The sequence below is a fragment of the Meleagris gallopavo genome, chromosome 4 (genome assembly GCF_905368555.1).
Source record: "Meleagris gallopavo chromosome 4, MGAL_WU_HG_1.1, whole genome shotgun sequence".
Lineage (NCBI taxonomy): Eukaryota > Metazoa > Chordata > Aves > Galliformes > Phasianidae > Meleagris > Meleagris gallopavo.
The window spans coordinates 44,386,997-44,408,694 of record NC_139407.1 but is presented as its reverse complement, the minus strand read 5'-3'; the positions used below and the strand labels follow the sequence as shown (position 1 = coordinate 44,408,694).

At 39.7% G+C, this 21,698-nt stretch overlaps 1 protein-coding gene across 3 annotated transcripts in view; it reads right to left on the bottom strand.

The window, feature by feature from the left end:
• Positions 1 to 445: 445 nt before the first annotated feature.
• The window catches only part of DLC1 (DLC1 Rho GTPase activating protein), a 221,348-nt gene continuing 200,095 nt past the window's right edge, over positions 446 to 21,698 (bottom strand). For all 3 annotated transcript variants that reach the window (XM_085223085.1, XM_085223086.1, XM_085223087.1), the window contains 12 exons: positions 21,052 to 21,133; positions 14,684 to 14,747; positions 10,441 to 11,870; positions 9,240 to 9,416; positions 7,222 to 7,381; positions 6,785 to 6,983; positions 4,229 to 4,442; positions 3,748 to 3,862; positions 2,455 to 2,676; positions 1,563 to 1,780; positions 1,220 to 1,393; positions 446 to 714 (listed from right to left, as the gene is read on the bottom strand). In XM_085223085.1, coding sequence (XP_085079211.1) covers positions 594 to 714; positions 1,220 to 1,393; positions 1,563 to 1,780; positions 2,455 to 2,676; positions 3,748 to 3,862; positions 4,229 to 4,442; positions 6,785 to 6,983; positions 7,222 to 7,381; positions 9,240 to 9,416; positions 10,441 to 11,870; positions 14,684 to 14,747; positions 21,052 to 21,133 — 3,176 coding nt within the window. In that variant the 3' untranslated portion in view covers positions 446 to 593. The remainder of the gene's footprint in view (positions 715 to 1,219; positions 1,394 to 1,562; positions 1,781 to 2,454; positions 2,677 to 3,747; positions 3,863 to 4,228; positions 4,443 to 6,784; positions 6,984 to 7,221; positions 7,382 to 9,239; positions 9,417 to 10,440; positions 11,871 to 14,683; positions 14,748 to 21,051; positions 21,134 to 21,698) is intronic.

Below are 21,698 nucleotides of genomic sequence, written 5' to 3'. Positions count from 1 at the left end.
GGCAACTGTATCCAGTATACCAAAATCCATCCTGGCTGCCTATCAGTGTACCAGACACATTTCAAGTTCAACTTCTACTATCCTTTCAACCAACAATACACTCATTCACTCTTTAATCTCTGTGCAGACCTTTCTCTGCTTATCTCAGTGAGAACACATTGAAGAGTACCAACTATTCCAGTGGATACATAAGTCCCTCAACACGCTACAAATAAAATGACATGGGTATGTACATAAAGCCAAGCATTTCATGTGGGAATGATGAGCCTTCACCATATTTCATAATACATTTTGCATCTAAAGAATTTTGCTTCTCAGAAGCAATTCAAACCACCTAATAGTACAATACTTTGTTTTTTTTTGTACAATCCTCGTATGTATTCCAGTCAAGGTCTACACTATAGACCTTAAACAGACAGGAAGCAGCTTTAAAGTGTATGGTATGGCCACAGACAATGCTCACAGTCAAGTTCTCATGCTGTCATCCTTTCATGACATGACTTGCAGATGGTCTGTAGCAGATGAGCCTCTGTTTTGGGTAACATCTATGTTGCTGAGGTCTGGAGTGTGCAGCCGTTCCTCTTCTTCAGTAGTCACCTGGATTTTATTTCCCTGTTCTCAAGACTCTGATGAGTGAAAGAGTCTCGTATCTTAACTACTTCAGATGCACACAAGTGTCCAAAACACTTGGTGTACCAATCTGGCATGTGACCCCTAATGGATGGGGAAAAAAAATAATGAAGAAAGTATCAGCAACATTGCACACATTTTTCTTAGTTAGAATCAAATACAGATGTAGCTGGTTTAACAACTGACTGTGAAGTCTCCATATTACTGCTTACTTGCTCAGCCTTGCTAATACATAGATTTACTCTAAAATGAATTTGCTGCAGTGAGCAAAAAGTTATTTAAAGTTTTGTGAGAATTTGGTCTGCTTCATTAATTTACTTAACATTAACATGTCCTTGCATTCAAATAAATACACCTGGCAGATAAAGTGGTGGGATTATATACCAACAGCTATGTCGGAACACAAAGTGGGGGTTTGTAATGTAACAAACCCTCCTTGCTGTTAGACGTACAAAGGATAATCTTCTGTGACCTCTCAGAGTCCTACGTGCATGCACTACAGACTAAGCTGCAGCCTGCTGCACTGCCTAAATTTTGCACTGTAAAATACATGTTAGCAGCACAAAAGGACAGAAGTAGAAATCCATACCTTAAATCAATTCTACACATGTAGGTAAGTTTAGATTTTCCTGACCCGCAGGGCTCAATCAGATACCTAGACAGGAGCACATTGACTCTGATACCCGCCACTGGAGCACGGTCATGATCCACTGAAGTTGCTAAAAGCACACAAGCTCCTTTGGGGAAGTTTGTCCTCCACGTTCTGTGAAAAAGGAAGAAAAAATATCTTGTCTTTGACAAACACCTAATAAACATACTTCAAACTGTACATAAGCAATCTTTTTTAATTACGTAACATGCTTTCTACAGAAATTCTGTTGACAAGGTTTGCGTGTGTGGAATATTATGGCTACAGCATTAAAATCTCTTACCTTAAGATGACAAAGTCCCTGGCTGGATGAGGAGCCATGCTGTTCTGGACATATTGGTATATATCTGTCTGACTATCCAAAGGTTCAATTACTTTTGAGTCTATAAGATCTTCATCCCAAAGATGCTGCTCTTTAAGTAAACGATTTAAAACTTCCTCTGGTGTAGCAGCAATTTCAATTGTAGTTTTCCATAATCGGAGTGGGGGACCTTCACATGCCTGGGGAAAATGAACATAATCCTCAGTTTTACATTTTCTTTTTATTTTATACTATTGGATAAATACAGCAAATTAAATATACACACACAAATGCACACATATACTGTACTAAGGTTGTTGGAATTTCAGACTGAGGTTGTTTTCCTACGAGGAAAAGGCATTTGCACACTGACTTCCAAATGATTTTTAAGATACAGTTATGTCCTCTCGTATGAACTACTGTTAAATTGTGGTGCTACCAAAAAAAATACCCTAACTTTCCCAGTTCATTTTTCTTAAAATATCCTAGCTCAAATCTGATTGAAGCATATCTCCGTCTGCTAGTTCCGAGCTGTGCAAGATCAGAGCAGAGAAACTTTGTTCCCACTGCCTGCATAACAAAAGTCAGCCTGTCAAGGCTTTGCACAAGTGAGTGAGGGTGTGTAAATGCAATGCAGTGAGCATTCCTGGGCTATATAAACACAAGAACTCCATTCTATGCATGTTCACTGACTACTGCTGAAAGACAAGTTATTTATAGATGATGTGCAATTGTGTCAAAAGATTATTATTTTTTCTCAAATCTATCCACAAAATAAAGGTGTGCACTGAACCATCTATCTATACCAAAACCTAGCTTGTATTAGAGATGATGCACTAAAAAGTAGAGTGGTGGAGCGAGTTAGTGTGCATACCTTTTTGTAGGCCAGATCTGCTTGCTCTGAGGTGGAACAGCTGACCCAGCCCTTAAACTTCTCCTTCATTTCCTTCAGCAAGTCGTCCATGCAGTCCTGGAGGTAGCAGTGGTAGTCAGAGGGCTCCATGGTGCTGCTGCTGCCCCGGAGCTCTTCCAGGCTGAGGGGACGGAGGTCCTGCTCCGTGTACGAGTTCCGGCCCTGGCTCATTTCTTCAGGTATCTGAAGGGTGAGAAGGACAAATCATCTTCTTGCAGCTCTCTCCCTAAATCCCAGAATTAGTGTTGCAGTTTCACAGTCACCAAAGGATGAGTACACATTATCTTCTGTTGATAAGATGCTCACTATTCCCTTCACTCTAAAGTTGGCAGTAGTCACACACTGTGGGTGAGAGTGAGATGCCTAGAGAGGTTTTTGTGTAAGTATGTGTATGTAATTATATCTGTAAATCACCTGAGCTAGCATACCAACTGTATTCTAAAAGATGTATTTGTCAGGTCTAGAACTCAATGTGAAGAAATACCCAAGTTAAGTTTATGTCTCTGTGACCTTGATTTGATGCAAATTAGTTTCTCAATTACAGGGTGCCTCTTTTTTTTTTTTTTTTTTTTTTTTCCCTGTGGAGTATCCCTTATTTGCTACACAATTCAGACTCAATCCCACAGCAAAGTTTACCCTGCAGACCGGCTGAAGGAGGGGCAATAGTCAGCTATAAGAGGAGAGACAGGCATGCCTTCAGTTGTGGGCTTTGAAAAGGTTTGATGACAGTGAGGAAAACCAGAACGCAGATTTGTCTAGTTCTCCATGCTGGGCCCCAGAGGGAGCATGCCTTAGTTGTTACAGACCTTCCAACCGCTGGTCTGAGAGTGTTACAGTTTAGATTGCTTTTGTGGCCTAGACTTGCTCTCTCTTGGGAATTTAAATATAAAGCAAATACTGGAACTCTTGGAAATAGCTTTGTGCTTTGTAATTAGAGCCGAAGCTCACAGATCCTCATGGCCACACAATAAAAACTGGAAGACCTGGTTCAAATGAAGCCCTCATGTAACAAAAATGTCCTGGATCCCAAAACTGTCTTGTGTTTATTAAGCACCCATGTCAGCAAAACGACTTTCCTGGCACTCCTTCAAATTCACGTGTGCACTGAGACCAGGATGCAAAGTTTTTTAAAAGGTTATTTATCACATACTAATCCTTATTAAAATAAAGAGACATTTGTAACTTTCCATTATACAGCAGACCTAAGCCATATCAGCCAATATTGCACCCATTGGTTTTGCAGATGTGTTTTACCTGGAAGAGCTTCTTGCATTCAGCAATCATATGGGCTAGCCCTTGTGTTGCAGCCAAATTTTCATTTAGGTCTTTCTGGTCAGGTTTTCCCAGACTCGGTTTTCTTTGCATCACCCTTCACAGAAAGAAGAACACACACACACACACACACACACACACAAATCCAGTTATTTAATGCAGAACAAGAAAGATATTTGATAAGAAAATAGCCACATTCCAGAATTTCCTGGTGGTGTACAGCAGTGCTGCTTGGGACCAGATTTTGGCATGCTGTTATTGACTTCTCTGGCTATTCCCACTAAACTTTGCTTTTGGCATCCCCCAGTTACTACCCTTTTGTGAAACTGCTACTATTTCACCACACCTATAAAAAAAGTAGGGTGACAGGACTGTTCTACATCTGATGCCTTCTGAGGCATTCAAGGTGATCAAAAGGGTCAACAGGACTGAAAGCAACAAGCTGTGCTCTCCAGAGACGTACCTTGGGGAGGAATTCTCTCTTTTGAGAGTGTTTAAATGGAAGAGGGAAGGTGCTAAGCACACCGCCAGGTTTGTTGGTGTCATCTGGTTCTCCTTCACAGCAGCTGTGACATCACTCAGGAAATAGAGAAGAATCTGTAGGACCTCCCTGTTCTCGTCAGGTAAAAGCATAATGGCAGCCTTGATAGCCTGGAGACGCTGATCCTTTGGCACATCTGCAGAATATTAGTATTTCTCTCATCAGCCCATTGATTTTCCACACACACAGCATGAATATATCCCAAAGCAAACTCCAGCTTCAAATATTTAACTCAAGTTTGAAGCGATTTCCTTCAGGATGCATACCATTCATAGGAAACATGAAGGAATTTTTTTTAACCCGCTAGTTTAACTACCCTCAGTAATTTCCTGCCTCACAAGAAATGCAAGCAAGAAGTTGTGCCTAGGCCAGAGTTAATTTTAGATTTAATTTCCACAGCTACTTGCTCCCACAGATGCACTAAAATGACAGAATCCTGGACTCAGGCAGTGAACAAGCAAACAGTCCAGTCGATTTAGAAATTCTTTGGCTTTTAAAGAAATTAAAAACATTAATGCATTTTAGAAAAAGTGAATTAATTGAATAAATTGGCTAGTAAACCTTTCTAACAATGATGTCATAAAATAGCCAGAAAGTGCTTTACCAAACACACTGGGTTGCTTTATCAAGCAAATCATTCAAAGTCATGCAGTGGAAAAAGAAAGTCAATGCTGTGGAGCCCCATACCATTAAACAGCTCCTTGGTTACTAACAACAAACATCCATCGGAAAAAATTTGATGTGTGTCTTTATATAAGGCCTTCTCCTCCAAACTTGAAGGGAACAAATAATGAAATAACCCAGACCAGATCTGCTTCTTATAAAGGGATTTCCAACAAGCCATCCATTCCCGAAGACAACATGAGAGACTGAGTCCCGGAGCACTTGTATCATCATTAGTACCACACTGCCCTGACTGCGCGTCCCATAATACATGCATTGCTAACCAGATATTTAATTGATATTTGCTTCAGGCTTCAGCAATTTCATAAGGCCGGCATTGAGTTTAGAAAGCAATTTTAAGCAAAAATTGACTGTTCTTCATGCTGTCTCCTAAATCTGCTCAAAACACATTTAAGCCATGTATGGGCAATTCCAGAGTGCAGCCTTGTGCGTAACTGTAAAGCAAAGAGAAAATTTGTCCTTTGTAGGGAAGCAAAATTTACAGTTGCTTTAAGGCATTTTGCTTCGCACAGAGAGAATACTTCCCGACCACCTCTGGGGACTGCTCAGACATACTGTGAAAGGAAAGGAACAGATACTTCTGCGATTCTGTGTCAAGCTTTTTCTGGCACTAACCAGAAAGAGTTGCTGCTTAATATGCACGGAAGTGGAGAGTCTGATTCGATTTTTCCATAAACTTTCCTGGGAATTGAAACAACACCAACACAAAAGTGTGCTCTGAAATAACAGTATGTATGTGTATGTTTTTATTTTAAACTGTCACCTCCACCTCCGGAGGTCTGAGGGAAGTTCCTGGATGATATAAACCATTTGCACCATCATCAGAGGGGAAGGCACAAAATACTGTAGTGGCTCAAGGAAAGTGTTTTTGCAGTGAGCTGTGTTGTAGCTAGGCTACCATGGGAAGAATACATGAGGAGAGAGCTGGATTGGCCTTAGAAAAAGAAACAGGATCAGCAAAGTGCCTGCATTGCATCAGTTTGGATCTCCATGAATATTTCAAGAAGCTCTCGGGTCCTGGTCACCAAACATTAATTCATCTTTGGCCATTTTATAAAATGCTTTTTAAAAAGCATTTAAAGTATTCCTATAACATAACAACTTTGAAATAGCATTTGAAGGGCAATGTGTTGTTTGGAAAGCACAAAACAGTCATCTATACAGCACCTGATTTATTTCACTCACAATAGAGAATGTCTCCTTTGCTGGAACTGAATCTATCATCTCAGAAAGATGAGTAATTTCTTTTCAGGTGTGTTGATAAATACATGTTTTGATGCCATTTATTCTAAGAACATTCTGTTTATGGTACCCATGGATAAAGTAGCTAAAAATTAGTAACAGAAAAGCTTTCAATTTAAAAGATTGTTTTAAAAAATGATGGTGAAGAACAAATACAAATTAAAAGAAAACAGACTATTATGGCAATCTTGCTCTCAGAAAAATAACAACTCAAAAGCTCCAGATTGTTAATGTACTCTTTGCACATCTCCTCTCCTTAGCCACATCAGATATAGCTTGAAAATATACTGTATTATATGCTATACTCAAAAAAGAAAGGAAACTCTACAGCAAGCAATGGAGAATTTATTTGTTCACCAGAGAAAGGCAAAATGAAAAGAACTTCTCCAGTAAATCATTACACAAACAGAATATAGTTCCTTATGTGGTAGCCTGTAATACGATAGCTACTACAAAAAGACAAAGATCAACACACGTGTAGCGCCCAGAAATTTCTGCTTTTGCTACACAAATGACAATTTGTCATCTAGCTTTAGAAATCTCAGTACTTACACTGGTATATCTGTAAGAAGGTCTCAGAGAGCTTGTTGGTCATGAGAGGCTCGGGCAGGTCACGGAAGAATTGCTTTAACATGTCTGCTACATCGTAGGCAGACTGGCCTTCATAGTTGACACTGTCTGTTGAACTCTCATTCATTTGACGCAAAGCCTGAATTCTTGATTTTACTCCAGATTTCCTAAATAGTCCAACCTAAACATATTTGTATATGGAAAAGTAAATACATTTACACTGAGTCTGGCAAATTTGAAATTTAAGTATGTTCTTTAACCTCTTATGTATGCGTTGTCATTTCACAGAAAGCTTTTTCTTGAATTGCTCATTTTATTCTGAGTGTACTTTTTCAGTCTAACCAAAGAACTAGAAAAAACTTACAGAATATTAGGAACGGGTGCTGAATGTGTATAGGAGAGAGCAGAGCAAAACCCACCTGATCCAGGCAGTGGTTACGGAGGTACCGCATGGCTTGCTGAATGCTCTGTGGAAGGGGCTGCCCGGTGCGCTGGACGTTGACTTGCAATGGTACTCCAAATACATTTCGGTCTCTATAGTCTGGCACCTTTATCCTTTTCATAAATTTTGGTACTGCCCTATTAAGCAAAAGAAATTACAAAATTGAATTAAATCTCTGTCAACCATTTATCTCATGGATTTCCAGTAATGCAGAAAGTAAGTGAAATAAGTGAAACATTTTAGTATGTTCAATAATATGAAAAGTATTGAGAATATAAACAAGCTAATTAATTCAGGTATTGGATAGGGAAAGAACAGAAAACACAGTTTCTCTAAGAGAAATGCCTGAAATTCAGAGCAATATTCTGCCTGTAAGTATTAATGTGGTGCTACTCTACCAATATTAGTAGGACAAAAGCTACAGGGTAAAACTGCAGGGGCCAGACTGAACTGCAAAGGAGTCAAAATAAATCCTGTGGTCAGTGACCCCTTATAACACTGCTTCTTTAGGTTTCAAGAAAGATGGACATTTGTACAATGAGCTTTTGTATGTCAACTACTTGTTCTGCAAAGTCCTCAAAGTGGGTCCATCACCCACCAGAGTGCATAACAGCAGAAACTGATGTAATACATTTGAGTTCATTAGCTAAAAACTTCAGCTCTATAAACAAACTCTTTGAGGGACCTCTCTCCTTGTCAGGGAGTAGTAACTGTTGTTACTCCTACTTCCTACTCCAGTTTCAATGACAGGCCTTTCCATTTGCTTTTGACTCCAAGGAAAAAGTTACTAAGTACAAAAGAATGATTTATCCCTAAGTTCCCAAGTGTTGCTTTCATGAAGGAAAAAACCCCAAAACTATTAAAATGTGAGAATATTGAGTTCATTTTCCTAAACAAGAAGAAAACTTACTATATGGTACAACACCTAATAGGACATGGTAGCCATGGTGAACAGGGAGACCTATTTAATATTTCAAAATACAGTACAGCTATACAAACACTGCATTATATTTACAGCTGACTAATCTGTTACATAGGAAAACAGAACCAATTTGTATTGCCATACAGTTAAGTTTAGGGCATTATTGATATATGTATGAATAATACTTGCTTTGTCAAAAAACATGCCAAAGGAATGTGAAAAAACACATTGCGATCTCCACTGAGAATCTGAAGCATGCAGGGATAACTGGTCAATACTTATTTCTGTCTTTCAGAACAAACAACTTCTGTATTTAGAAAGGCTGACATAATAACAGCCTTTGAACAGGAGGTACTTTGATGCTGAAGCTAAATACTCTCTATGACTCCTGGGGAAGGGAGGAGGCTGGCCTGTGGTAGGGAAAAGAAAAATTTTATTGCGTCTTTTGCAGCCTGAAGGTTACACAGGCTACACTACAGATAGAATAATAAAAGAGCTTTCTATTTCATTCTTTCAACACACAAAAACCAAAAACCCACACTCAACTTGGTTACAAACACCTGGACACAGGCAAAAAGGGCTTGCGACAAAAAAAAAACCCTTAAATGATGCTCCCAAACTATATTTTTTTCTTCCTCATCTTTTTTTGCACGTTAACAGGATTATCAGAACCCAATTTATTGTGCTTTGAAGAGAACAGACAGTTGTTGGATAAGAAGATAACAAGGCACTCAATAAGTGTCTCAATACACCATCAGGCCTTCTTTTGCTATGGAAAGCAGATATCTTCCTGCACAGAAAGCTGGCCTCTGCCTCACTGCTATTATTCTTTCATATGTTGCTATGAGCATGCTTCTCAATCATAATGAGATTAGCCCTACCTAAAGGGTTAACGATGTTAGTACTGTCTAAGGAAACCACAAATCACTGTCAGCAAAGGCTGGAGGAAGATAGGCAAATATGGAAAAAGTGGGACAGAGGGACTTGTTGTATGTTTCCAGAAGTTGCCTAGGACTAATGAAACTGTTGTGCTCAGACAGATGGCCTGTCTACGCATGGCACTGTGCCCTTACCAGCTGAAGCCATGCTTGTTGGAAGGTGTGTATTTCTCCAGGAGAGCAGTTAACTTCAGCAGTGAGTACTTCTGCAGCAGGTTCATCTGTGCCACAGACTGGCAATTGATCTGCAGAGAGGCTGAACTGAGGCTGGGCCGATGAGAGCTCTGGAAGCTGTGCCACCTCAGCCTGTGCCTGTGGAGATGATGGAGAACAGAGTAAGCACTAGTCATCAGGATGTCTGCCTCATCCACTGCAATGTGTGTGGATGAGAACATGTGTGTTGAGCTATCCTACATAAACTAGCCCTATCAGATATCCTTAAAGGGCTCAAATAGTGTTGATTTTTTTTTCCCCACAGAAGACCTTTCAGCATTAAGAGAGTCAGAATCTAACAACTCTGTGAAAAATAAAAAGCCCCAGATTTCAAGATATGTCAAATGGAAAACTAAAAGCTCTTCAAAGTCTCATTAAATTTATACATGCAATTGTAGGCGACTAAATGACAGCAGAAACCACACCCTAAATTATCTGCACCAGTTTTAAAGAAAAACTGGAAACAAAGCTAGAAAGAGTTCAGCCCCTTGCTCTATTCACAATACAGCCTTCCATCCCATGGTGAAGATCCCAACAGGAGCTTGGGGGCCTCTGGATCAAACCCCCCTCAAACCCCCACAGTTCTGCAGCAATCAAAGGAAACTAAACACTCTACATCTTCCTCACAGATTTAATGCCCAGGCATGTTATTAAGAAACAGCCTGCTACTGAAAAGTCAATTTTTTTAGTCAGTCTAAAGGTTTTTACTACATGCTGACAAGAAACAGATCATACTTCCACTGGCTCTCCTACCCCATTTAAAAAGCAAATAATCCTACTTGAGATCCCTCACCTTCCCACACACTATTTCAGCTTGAAGAATTACCATGCCCCCCAAACTGCCTTAACACTGACTTGCTGGGCAAGCTGTTTTTCAAGGATGACTCAAGCTGAACATATAAACAGATAGCTATGAAGTGTCAGAATCACTTTTCTAGAAGTGTTGTACAAATACTTTCCATGGTTCTAATTGTTTTTGGAGGCAAAGCGAACAGCACATGTATGCTTCAGTGGCTTCAAATGGTATTGCATGAAGGCCTTAAATAAGCACAGTGCAGCTACTACAAAGGCATCTGGTCCAACAGGGACCTCACTGGGGCCACCCCAAGTCCCACAGGCTCACCTGCTGGACCGTGTCAGTGAAGCACCCACTCCAGAGTCCCTTCTGTCCTGCATCCCCGAGGGCTCTTCTGTTTCATTAAGTGAATTCCCTGTGCTGTCAAGATCACTTGGTGTTGTTCGATCATTATCTACATCAAGATGGATCTGCTTTGGGGAGGAAGGACATGGGGAGATGGAGTCGAGTGCTGAGTCAGAGTCCCCTTCATCCGAGAACTTCTCTGACCACTGATTTACTATTCTTTGCATCCCTTTTACATGGTACAAGATGTCATCTAGTTCTGGAAATATGTCTTCATTTTCCAGATCAGCCAGGTCACTTGTACTGGAATACAGGATTGAGCCTGGCACATTGTCATAAATGCTCAGGCGGCTGCTCAATGAGCTAGCAGAGTTGCGCCTTTTCCCCATGCTCAGCTCTTTGGAGCTATCTCCACTGTTTTCCCTCTGAAGAGTGAGATGGCCATGTCCATGGAAACTCCCTGTCCTCCAGTTCACAGACGCATTGCTTTCTGTTGGGGAGAAGTTGCCATTGGAGAGCGCTTTGGGAAAAGTGCCAGGCTTATGATCTTCTGGAATAAAAAAAACAGTGTCTTCTGCAAAGCTTCCCCTGTTCTTGAAATTCTGCTCCATCACATCGCTGAACGTTGACTGGTTGAAGGGGTCAAAGCCTTCCAGGTACATGCCCACCCTTTTATTGTATGCACTGAGGCTGCGTGTGCGCGTGACAGGGCTGGGTGTGCTGACAGCGCTGCTCGTCTCCGACTGACTGCTGCTGCTACTTGTCTGGGTAGAATTGGAGACGCTCCTTTTTCGTACCATGGGAAGGCTGATGTGATTGCCATTGAGGGCAGAAATCTCCACACAGTTAAGTTGTTTCAGTTTATCTTCATCCATGCCCTCCTGCAGGATGGGCCCACTAATAATAAGGCCAAGCTTTGAAGGAGCTTTGTTCTTGCCATGGTGAGAGCTCTTGATTTTCAGACTCTCCATCCTCTTGAGCAAGCTCTTAGTTTTAGATTTAGTGTTCTTCTCATTTGCTTTTGTGTTGAAGCTGAAGCTATTCAACTCGCTGGGCAAAGGCAGGCTGCTGAACGAATCATCGTTTGCTACAAAATTGCTGGATGAACAAATGCTCACAACTGAGTTTGTCCTGGTGCTAGAGGCCTCGCTCTGCAGGGTTGGCTGGTGGCTGCTGGTGCTGCTGGTGCTGAGAATAGAGGCCACCTCTTGCCGCTCACTGAGATCAGTGAGCACACTCTCGCAGCTGGCTGCATTTGGGAGGAGAGGAGCCTCTGAGGAGGAGGAGATGTTAACATCCGGCTTTGGAGGGAACACATCAAGTTCTTCAAGCCTTGACCACCTCTTGCTGTCCCTCTGAAAAGTCCATTTGCCGCTTATTGCACATGGTTCGTCTTCATCTGAATCTTCACTCTGCAAAGAAGAACAGCCCTGAAAATGTTGCTTGCAAACTTACAAACAGCGAATTGCATTTAAATACAGTGCCCACTAAACTGATTTAAGCATGACCTCGTTCTCACCAAATTTAAAGCAAAAACACTCTCTTGCTTCAGGGAGAAGAAGATTAAACCATAAAGCCCATTACAGGAAAAGATTACACGAGACAGACAATTTATCTTAAGAGTTTTTAAAACACAAAGGATTTATGCTTTGTAAAAAGAAACAAACAAGGCAATCTGCTTTAACTTGCTCTTTTCTGAAAACTTTAGTATCCACAGGCTTTTAATTAATTGGTCACAGTGGATAGCCTTCAGATCAATGGAAATTCCTGGCATGCATAAAATTTTAAACTGGAGTCAGTCCAGGGTTGGGGTCCCCCTGGACTCTCTCCAGTTAGACTTTGTTGATAGCGGCTCTATGTTTATACTCCTTTTTGCAATTAAGAGATGTTTCTCATACGTTGTGAATTGTAGCAGCTTAATTCTTTACCTATTCGGGAAGTTTAAAGCCTCCACACTGTGACTAATGAGACAGCAAAAGAAACTCTTGCTCTGCTACAGTTTGATGCCTCCAGGCTCCTACCTGGTCCACTCTTCCTCCCACAGGCTAGCAGCTAACATTTTAAGAATGTCTTGCAAAGTTTCTTTCTACTTCAGTCTTGCTCCGGGCAGACTTTAACACTCACAGATAGCAAGCAGCAAAAGCTTGCTTGCTGCATAGCACGTAAGTAAATTGTAAATAGCATCTCCACTGATTATGTTTGATGTATGAGTAATGCCTGAGGGCACACTTACACGCACATCACTTATGCCTCAATCTTTTCATCTAAATCCTGAAAGGGAGTGATCCTGGGACTGACATATTTGGTCTTCCAAGTATCTGGAAAATTTTAAGTTGCATGCAGTTGAGAGAATAAAACCAATGTGAGATATTTTAATGTGACACCATGAAACCACAAAATAACCTTTGGTGTAAAGAGTAGGCACGACTAATTGCCACACAACTCCATGACTGCTGAAGCTTCACATGATTTGTTTAGACTATTTTAATTTAAAAACAAATATTCAAGCATGGCCCAAACTGTAACTATTTGTGTGTCAGGAATGTAAACATTTATAGTCTGACAAACAAGTAAATTATTCATATTTCTAGTATTTTACTTCTGAATACTTCAGCTCCTGATTCTCTCCTGGTGTTGTTTTTTTTTTCCCTTTCATTGCACATTTCATCAGCTCAGGAAAGTAAGTGAAACACCATATTTATTTTTTTTATAACCAAAAACATAAGGGAAACAGAGAAGTGTCATTCTCTTTGCTTTGCTTCCCAACTACTACAACCAGTGTTTCTGCCCATGACTCAAGACAAAAACCTAAGAAGACTGGATTGCTTATTTAAAGTATTTGAGAGGAAAAATGTCACCTAAAACTGTCAAAGGATAATTATGATGGTTTGATGGTGAATGTGGTTTGGATGGAAAAAAGGAGCAGTAAAGCAATCATAATTTGCAAAGAGGTCAGTGCAAACATAAGGAGTCATATATTTTTGTCGGCACAATTTTTTCCTTAGTGTTAAAGAGTTTTAATGAAAGCAACAACAAAAGGGAGTAAAATCTAAGGCCAGCTGCCAGAACACAAGAGGTGAATGAAAATCAGGAGCACTCAGACTCCGGAAGATCTGGGGTCTGGACCTGAAGTCAGATCTGGTCTGACCTCTAACAGCAATACTGATCATTCCATAGTTAACGACATTCAGAAAGGAAGAGAAGAATTCTTCTGGTGGTTATGAAGAGTAAGCCAGTGGTCTACCCCTTCTTTTGAGGAGTTCCTATATATGCTGCCACAGAGTGTTATCTTCTGGAGCTTGGGTACTGTTTCCAGCATACCACAGATAGGGAAAGAGGGGATTAATTCCTGGTAAACAATCCCAGCGCATTTGTATGCATTCTTGTTAAGGGCAGGGCAGCATTCTGTAGCCTTACTTTAGTCATCTTTATCTGCAGTCTGAATATCCCAGGGGAATGGTATCAACTACTGATTCATCCTAGGAACACACAGTTTTAAGACAGCTCTCAAGTGGTACCTTACTAACAAAATCTGGCAACTCAGCTTTCTATCAGCACTGACTTGCTGAAGTTACAGGAGGTGCTCCCTTATTTCTCATCACGCTCCAAAAGGATCATGAAGATCCAAGAAACCCTTTAACTCCTGCTAAACTCCCTGGAGATGTGCAAACTTCTAAAATAGGTATTCAATGCATTTTGTAAAAATTTTGCTTTAATTCTGAGTTATAATTCTGTGCAGCCCAAGCACAGTCAAATTGATTCTGCCTATACTATAAGAAAAGAATACAATTCCAATGTGATGGCAAAGAACCAGAACTGTGAAGATTACATCAAGGACGATGTTCTAACATTCAGGCCAGCTCATTATGGCTGATCAGGATCCCATCCATCATGCCTACTCCACAATCCTGCATGGTAATAAGCTACAACACAGCCTTGCTGGCAGGCAGAGAAGCCCAGTGCTTTTCAGACTGAGAACAGCATCTCATGAAAGAGCTAGCTAGACGAATAACCTTTATCTGTGTCCAAGCCCTTCAGTTCTCACTAAGAGACAACACGAAATGTAAGCAGAGTTTTGACAATGTGTCATTGGCAGGTTCTCCTCAGTTGTCATTCTACACTACAGCTAAACAATCCTCTAGTTTTTGTTGTTGTTGTTTTTTTAAAAATTTTAAGTTTTATTAATACACAATACACTGTAACAGAAAATGTCAAAGGTACTTACCCTTTTTCTGTGGGGACTGATTTCTAGCTTCATCACTGCACATTTGTTTAAAGTATTTAAGCGCCTGCAAAGCAAAGGAAACCATATTAAGAGAAAACTCCAGAGTTTTGGCACAAGCTATTGCAGTTCAAAAGCTTTTGTGAAGGCTATCCCTAAACTGCTTTGCATACAAATAGCCAACAGCAGGGTTTCACTTAGAGCCCTAATTATACTTAACCATTAACCCATTACATTTGGCTGTATTCTAACTTCAGAGGGAGGGAGGAACTGATGACTATTTGTCACTATTACCTCAATCAAAGTCAATAGAAGTAAATAGAAACTTAAAGTACTTGAGAAGTGCACTGTGACCGATGAATTGTAATAATTACATTTATGTAAATATGAAAGATTCAAACCCCTAAACAATCAATCCCGACATCCACTGCAAATACAGGAAAAGGCTTCTTGTGACCCTGCACATACGTGCCTATGTGAAACAGTGTCATTTTAAAATTGCACTTTACAGTCTGAAAGCTCACACAGGAAAACTTAATTTTCCACTTACTAGGGGCCCATTTTGATTGTGAGAATTGTGTAATTATTTTCACTATCGTCCTGGGACCACAGTTTTTAAAAAGCCCTCTACCTGATTTTTCTTTCCTAAACTGAAAGTTTATTTTATACGTACAAATATTTTACTCTAAGACTAAAATTAAAACAACAAAAATAAACTGATGCAGCAACAAGAGTTAACCACCCTCCCTGTGAGCAGTCTGCATGCACATCTTAAAAGTGCTGCATGAATGTACATAAGCATCCCTTTATTCTCTGATGAGCTAACAATCCAACATCCCCCAAACAAAATAAGCTCTCTTTCTTATCCAGTCCCCCAGAACACCAGTGTGGCTTGGCAGTCGTGAGAGGCATCACGTCCTCCTTGCCCTCCTCCTGCCTCCCTCATGGTAAGCCTCTGCTTGCAAAGCTGCACCATGAGCTAGGAGAGCTGCAAACTCATCTTTCACTCCTCAGTGGGTTGAATTTCACCCATAATAGCATGTGAAGGAGGGAGGCAGAGGAACAGAACTGCCTCATTCATGCAACTTCAACAGGGGTAAAGCTGAGCTTTAAAAAGCCTGCTTCATTCTTAAGGAAGTGGTAGAATTTATACCTAATTTCTTCCAGCAAAATGTAAAGAAGAACCTTTATTGGAAGCTTTGCAAAATTTGGAAAAAAATAAAAATAAAAATAAAAAAATGCTGACTTGTCACATTGCTTCAGATGAGTCTTTTCAGATTCCTGAAACTTGTAACTTGAATCTAGAAAATGTGTGCACAGGAAGGATTACTAGTTTCCTCTTTCCTCTCCCCTTTTATGCGCAGGATTGGTTGCAGATGGTATTTACACAGGGCTTGATCCTGAGGCCATCAAAGAAAATGGAAAAGCTCCTACTGGTGCTTTTGCCGCAGTCATGGGGTACAAAAGGACAGTTTGATCTATAATTAGACCCAGCCACAACACAGCAGAAAAGAAGAGAAACAGGAAGAATCGCCATGGGTCACATGCTAGGCCAGTGGCAGGTTAGGAAAGTTGTCCAGATCTCTCAATTTCCATCTTTGCTCTGACCTAACCCAGCAGGCACAGCTCTTCCCATTGTGGAGTGGGTATGTGACCTTACAGCAGTTGCGTTTATGGCATGGATGCCTGTCCCACCTACACATGCGCAAGGACTTTGTTTCTCTTCTCTTGCTTTATAATTGTTCTCTTTCCAAACTCCAGGACCTCAATACCAGGGAGTTGGTTTCAATCCTATACTGTGTAATAATTTACAAATTTCACAGTGTGACAACCTTTGCCTTATGTGGGAAGAGACTACCACTGAATCCACACATCAGGCTTTATCTAGCTCTGGCCTGTCTAATAGCTGATAAAGACTATCTTCGATTTCACAAAGATTACATCCACAGACTTCTCTCCTACTCAAATTAAAATCCTGAAATAGGTAAAAAAAAAAAAAAAAAAAAGAGGATGTTTCCAGAGGAGTATTTAAAAAAAAATATAAAATACCCCAGTGCACACCTCACAAAAATGACTCCGGGGGCAAGATAAGGTAACCCCCAGTGAGCAGGGTTAAACGCAAAAGCAGTGAGGCAAACAAAGGCTCTGTACACACCTGACATGATTTCATCACAAAAACAGTTTCCCTTTTAAACCTAAATGATCTGTAGTGATTGCCTCAGGTCTGTGAGTTTCGATATATACATCCCACAAACTGCTTTAGCTTTTACTTGAGTTCAACAGCACCCAGTTCTTTGAGCTACAGTACACCAAAAGCACAGCATGGCATGCAGACCCAGAATCACAGAACCACAGAATCAGAATCACAGAATTGGAAGGGACCTCAAAGTTCATCTAGTTCCAGCACGTCTGCTACTGGCAACAAGCCACTGAGTCCGCAAATCACTGAACAGGCAGGGTCCAGGCTTTGTCTGGATGAGAGCTAACTATATAAGTTATATTAACATTCACTGTGCATATTGAAATACTTCTTAAGCCCATAAGAGCGCACATTAATTTTCTGCAGATCTTCTCATCAAATTGATGCTGGGTAATGAACCTCAATTTTTTCTCTTCTGACTCCGGACACTCTCTCTCACTAAGTCCACTCCTGGGTATAAATCTTATCACTTCTCCATTGACAGGCAACAGGTCATGTCTCATTCTTTAGATCCATCTTATTTTGCTCTAATCTATCTCAGTGGCATCTTCACATGGACTCTGTGGAGACAGCGGGACAGAGCAGGACTGATGCAGACAGTGGCTGCAGCCAGTTACACCATCTTGCTATCTCAACCTCAATCACTACAAGACCTCCTACCGCCAACTTCTGTCTCTCTGGATGACAAGATAATGTTCTTTCCCATTCTTTAGGTAATTGCCTTTGGGTCAGCCTTCTCTATGCAGGACTTCATTTCCAGAGAGACTTCACTACAGGAGAGAGCTCCATATCTACCTGGTCCCTTCTCTTTATCCAGCAGAACGCAGAACCCTTACCTGGGCTTGCAGCCTCCTTCATCTTTGCTTTGTATAGCCTTTCTTCCTAACCAAGACCATTGTGACGTATCTGCCTTTCAGTCCCAGTCCTTGTACTGGCTGGCCCCAAAACACAATGTACTGGAGCTTCTCTAGGAAATGATGCACACAGTCTGCTCTTCCCAGTCATCCTATCAAAAATAGCCAAGCTAGCTTAGCTTGAACTTCTTTTAAGAAAGACATCCCAAATAAGGCACTATCCAAAATGTCAACTTGCATGACTAACTTCATCTAACTTATACATTAAAATACGGCCTCATGATACAAAGTCTTTGTTAATCTAAATACCAGTTAATTCTACATCAGCTCTAATCACTGCCACTTCATTCTGCTCTTCTCAAAAGAAGAAAATTCTCATCCCACAAAGTCAAGAAAAGTGAAAGGAACACAGTGTAGGAGATACAAGCATTTTAAACTAGAATTTTCCAGCTCAATAAATGTACGATTTAGCTGTAAGCTTCAGTTTAAAATATTTTCTTAATGGATTTAAATACTTTGTTCCTCATTGCAGGGCAAATTCCAGCTCCATTATACCTGCAGCTAACTGATGACACAGGAGCTTTACCATCTCGCCTCATTGGACAGTCCATATCTTGTTCCCAGAGTTCATCTGCATGTTATAACCTGCAATAGATGCCAGCTCTCCACCAATCAGACTGCACAAGCAGCAAATGCTGCTCACTTTAATCCATTGTAATCAATTTCTTGGATGAGAAATCCGGATGGTAAAAGATTTACAAAACCTCTTGCGCAGATAGTGTGGCAGTTTTCTGGTTATGTGTAAGGAGATTAAATAGGATTTTCATCACAGCTTGCTATGTAATTCGTGCTTAGCAACCACAGCCTTTAGGACAAGCGCGTTTCAGTACTTAGTTTCATGAGCACATTATGTGGGCAGTTACCCTCTGAAGATAAATTCCTGATCATTAGTCTACATAGAGTCTTACAAAACCACGGCCAGCAGCACAATCACTACATAGAGCAACCTAGCAAATTAAAGCAGAATCATGACTCCTAGGTTTTTAACCCTACATTTCATGATAAATTCACTAAATGACATTTACTGATCATTTATCTTCTACTGTTACCAACTACCATATCCTATCTCTGTAATTCAAATCTCAACTCACTTTTCACTTAGAGATTTTCAAGAAAATCATTAATGGAGTGGCTATTGAAACCTTTCCCATTTATAAAGGAATTTTACAAAATATTAGGAAACTGTTATTAAAGTTATGTTATTTTTCATGCTTAAATTAATAAGGTTATTAAACAACAATTGACAGTACAGTTTAGATGTAAACTATAATTTAAAATGCTTCAAGCTTAAAAAGTATACAGCATTTATTTATCTCTGTACTGAAAATGCAAATAATTCCAGAACTACTCTGATTTTCAGTAAAGAAACAATGATAGACTTATGGCTATGAAACAAGTCTAAGTTCTTTACTGAGTAAGATTCTTTACTATACACTGACCATGGCATGAGTCAAAATAAAACTGGGTTTGAGGAGGAAACAGCATTCCAAATGATGTACCCTCTCCATGCTTTACAAAATTAAGAGGGAGATGTCAAAAAAAAAAAAAAAGAAAAAAAAGAAAAAAAAGAAAAAAAGAAAAAAAAAAAAGAAAAAAAAGAAAAAAAGAAAAAAAAGAAAAAAAAGAAAAAAAAAAAAAAAAAAAAGAAAAAAAGAAAAAAAAGAAAAAAAAGAAAAAAAGAAAAAAAAGAAAAAAAAGAAAAAAAAGAAAAAAAGAAAAAAAAGAAAAAAAAGAAAAAAAAGAAAAAAAAGAAAAAAAAGAAAAAAAAGAAAAAAAGAACAACACACACACACACAAAACAAACAAACAAACAAAAAAAAACAACAAACCCAAAATCCAAAGGTAGAAATGCTGTGATAATGTACTGCTTTTGTCTAACACGAATTACAAAGGGTCAAATTCAGTTGTCCAAGATGGTTATCTTCTGTTTTATTTTAAATTGGGATTTGAAAGCTTCTGCAGAAATGTTAGCTTCAGTTTTAAAGCTATTTTGTAAGAGAGAACTGTGGCTTCAGAATGAAGTAGCTCAGCCTTTAAAATCAGTCTCAAGCTGCAGAAACACCTGTAGCCTCTTATGCCCATTACACAGAAAACAATTTGAAGATGGAAGCAAACAGACTGTTTTACAATTAGCAGATTTGTGAAGGACTGCCTAGTTTCACAAGATATATGTTTACTCACATCATTCTGGCTCAAAAAGTAAGATTTCGTTCTTAAGATAGAGAACTTCTGCTGGTCTCTAAGTTTGGAAAAACTGGTAACTGCTTTTATTGTTTACATTTGCAGCAAGTCTCAAAGAGATAAAGAAGACACATTCTTACTTTTAACAGTGAGAAACAACCTGCTGCCTTTTCCCTTCCATCTAAATAAATAAGCCCAGGTTTAAAAGTATTCTTGCAGGAGAACTGTAGACCCAAAATATGCTGGCTTGACTATATTTTGTTTTCCTGGCAAGGGAAGACCATGCTTCTGGGAAACAGCATTTATTCACATTGCTGTACTTTCTGTTCAATCATTTCACAAGTTCCAGAGCACACAAATAAGCAGACTGATGTATCACATTTTAATTTTGACCGATTTGGTGCCTTCCCTGCATCCACAGTGTGAATTTAACATTAGTGAAATTTTCCCTTCCCAATGACTGGACAAATCTGTTTTTTTAGTTGGAAAATCCTGCAGATATTTCTGAGCAACCTCAAAATTCCAGTTTCGCTCTTTCCCTTGCAAGTCTCGCACTGATGGCAAAAGTACACTATAAATGAAAACCCTTTCTTAAAGGGGTTTTGTAATTCATTAGAGTTACTGACATTTAGAGCTGTGGCCATTGTGCATACAGAATCAAGAAGTATTCATTCTGAAGACAATTTGGAAACCCGCCAGAAGCAATGCAATAGCTGCACTCACAGATGGCTGTCTCCTGCACAGTTCTGCTTCCTCCTGGCTTGCTAACTTGAGAATAATAAGAGCAAATAAAGAATAAAAGTAAAAGGTATACCTATGAAATAGGTACAAAGACTCTTATCACAGATACTCCTGCCATTTTCCTCCCAGCTTGGTTTTAAACAAGATCCCCAAGCATTTCTTAGCCCAATATACTATTTCAACTAAAAATGCATGCAGATAGTTGATAATAAAAAAGTCTTACAATGATGGCTATGCCAATAATAACTTGTGGTTGTGCGTTTCCCAGATTATACCTCTTCCTATTATACAGAAGAGTTTAGTTTCAAGATGTAGTGTGATTTCTTTCCACCTACCTGCATAGGGCCTCAATGGCATCTCTGTCCAGAAAGTCATGCTCTCGCTTGACAAGAGCAATGTCAATCGGAAAGAGGAGATCTGTAGGAATAGAGACAGATGAGGAACCACAAAATCTCTTTTTTTCTAGTGGTATTTCAAGCCCACCAGCTGCCTCTAGATGAACTAACCAAGATGCAACTGATTCTCAGATAAAGAAAAATCAGCTCAAATGTCAGAGATGTTCACTGTCTATATACTTTTATGTACAGCTTTGATAACTGAAAGCTGATACATACAGAGGGAAAAAATGAGCAAAGCAAAGATGAAACAACAGGAAAGGAAAGGAGGCAAACATGAGCTCCCTATCTGATACCAGAAGCTGAAACTAGTTCAGGCTACATTCATTTAAAATAAATGTACAAGTGATGCTTCAAAAGTAATGCCTCCTATTTTGTTATCTTGGCCCACACTGTCAGAGTGGATGGTATGCAGAGGTTGTATGGCAGTAGAGATTGATCATTCTGGATAATATTCCAATACATTTTGTTACCATATGGCAGGTGGCAGCAGAGGGATAGTGACAAAATTGCATCTGACATGGAAGTGCATATGAAGCAAAGATGAATTCCTCCATGGAGAAAAAATTTGCACCAACGTTCCTCAA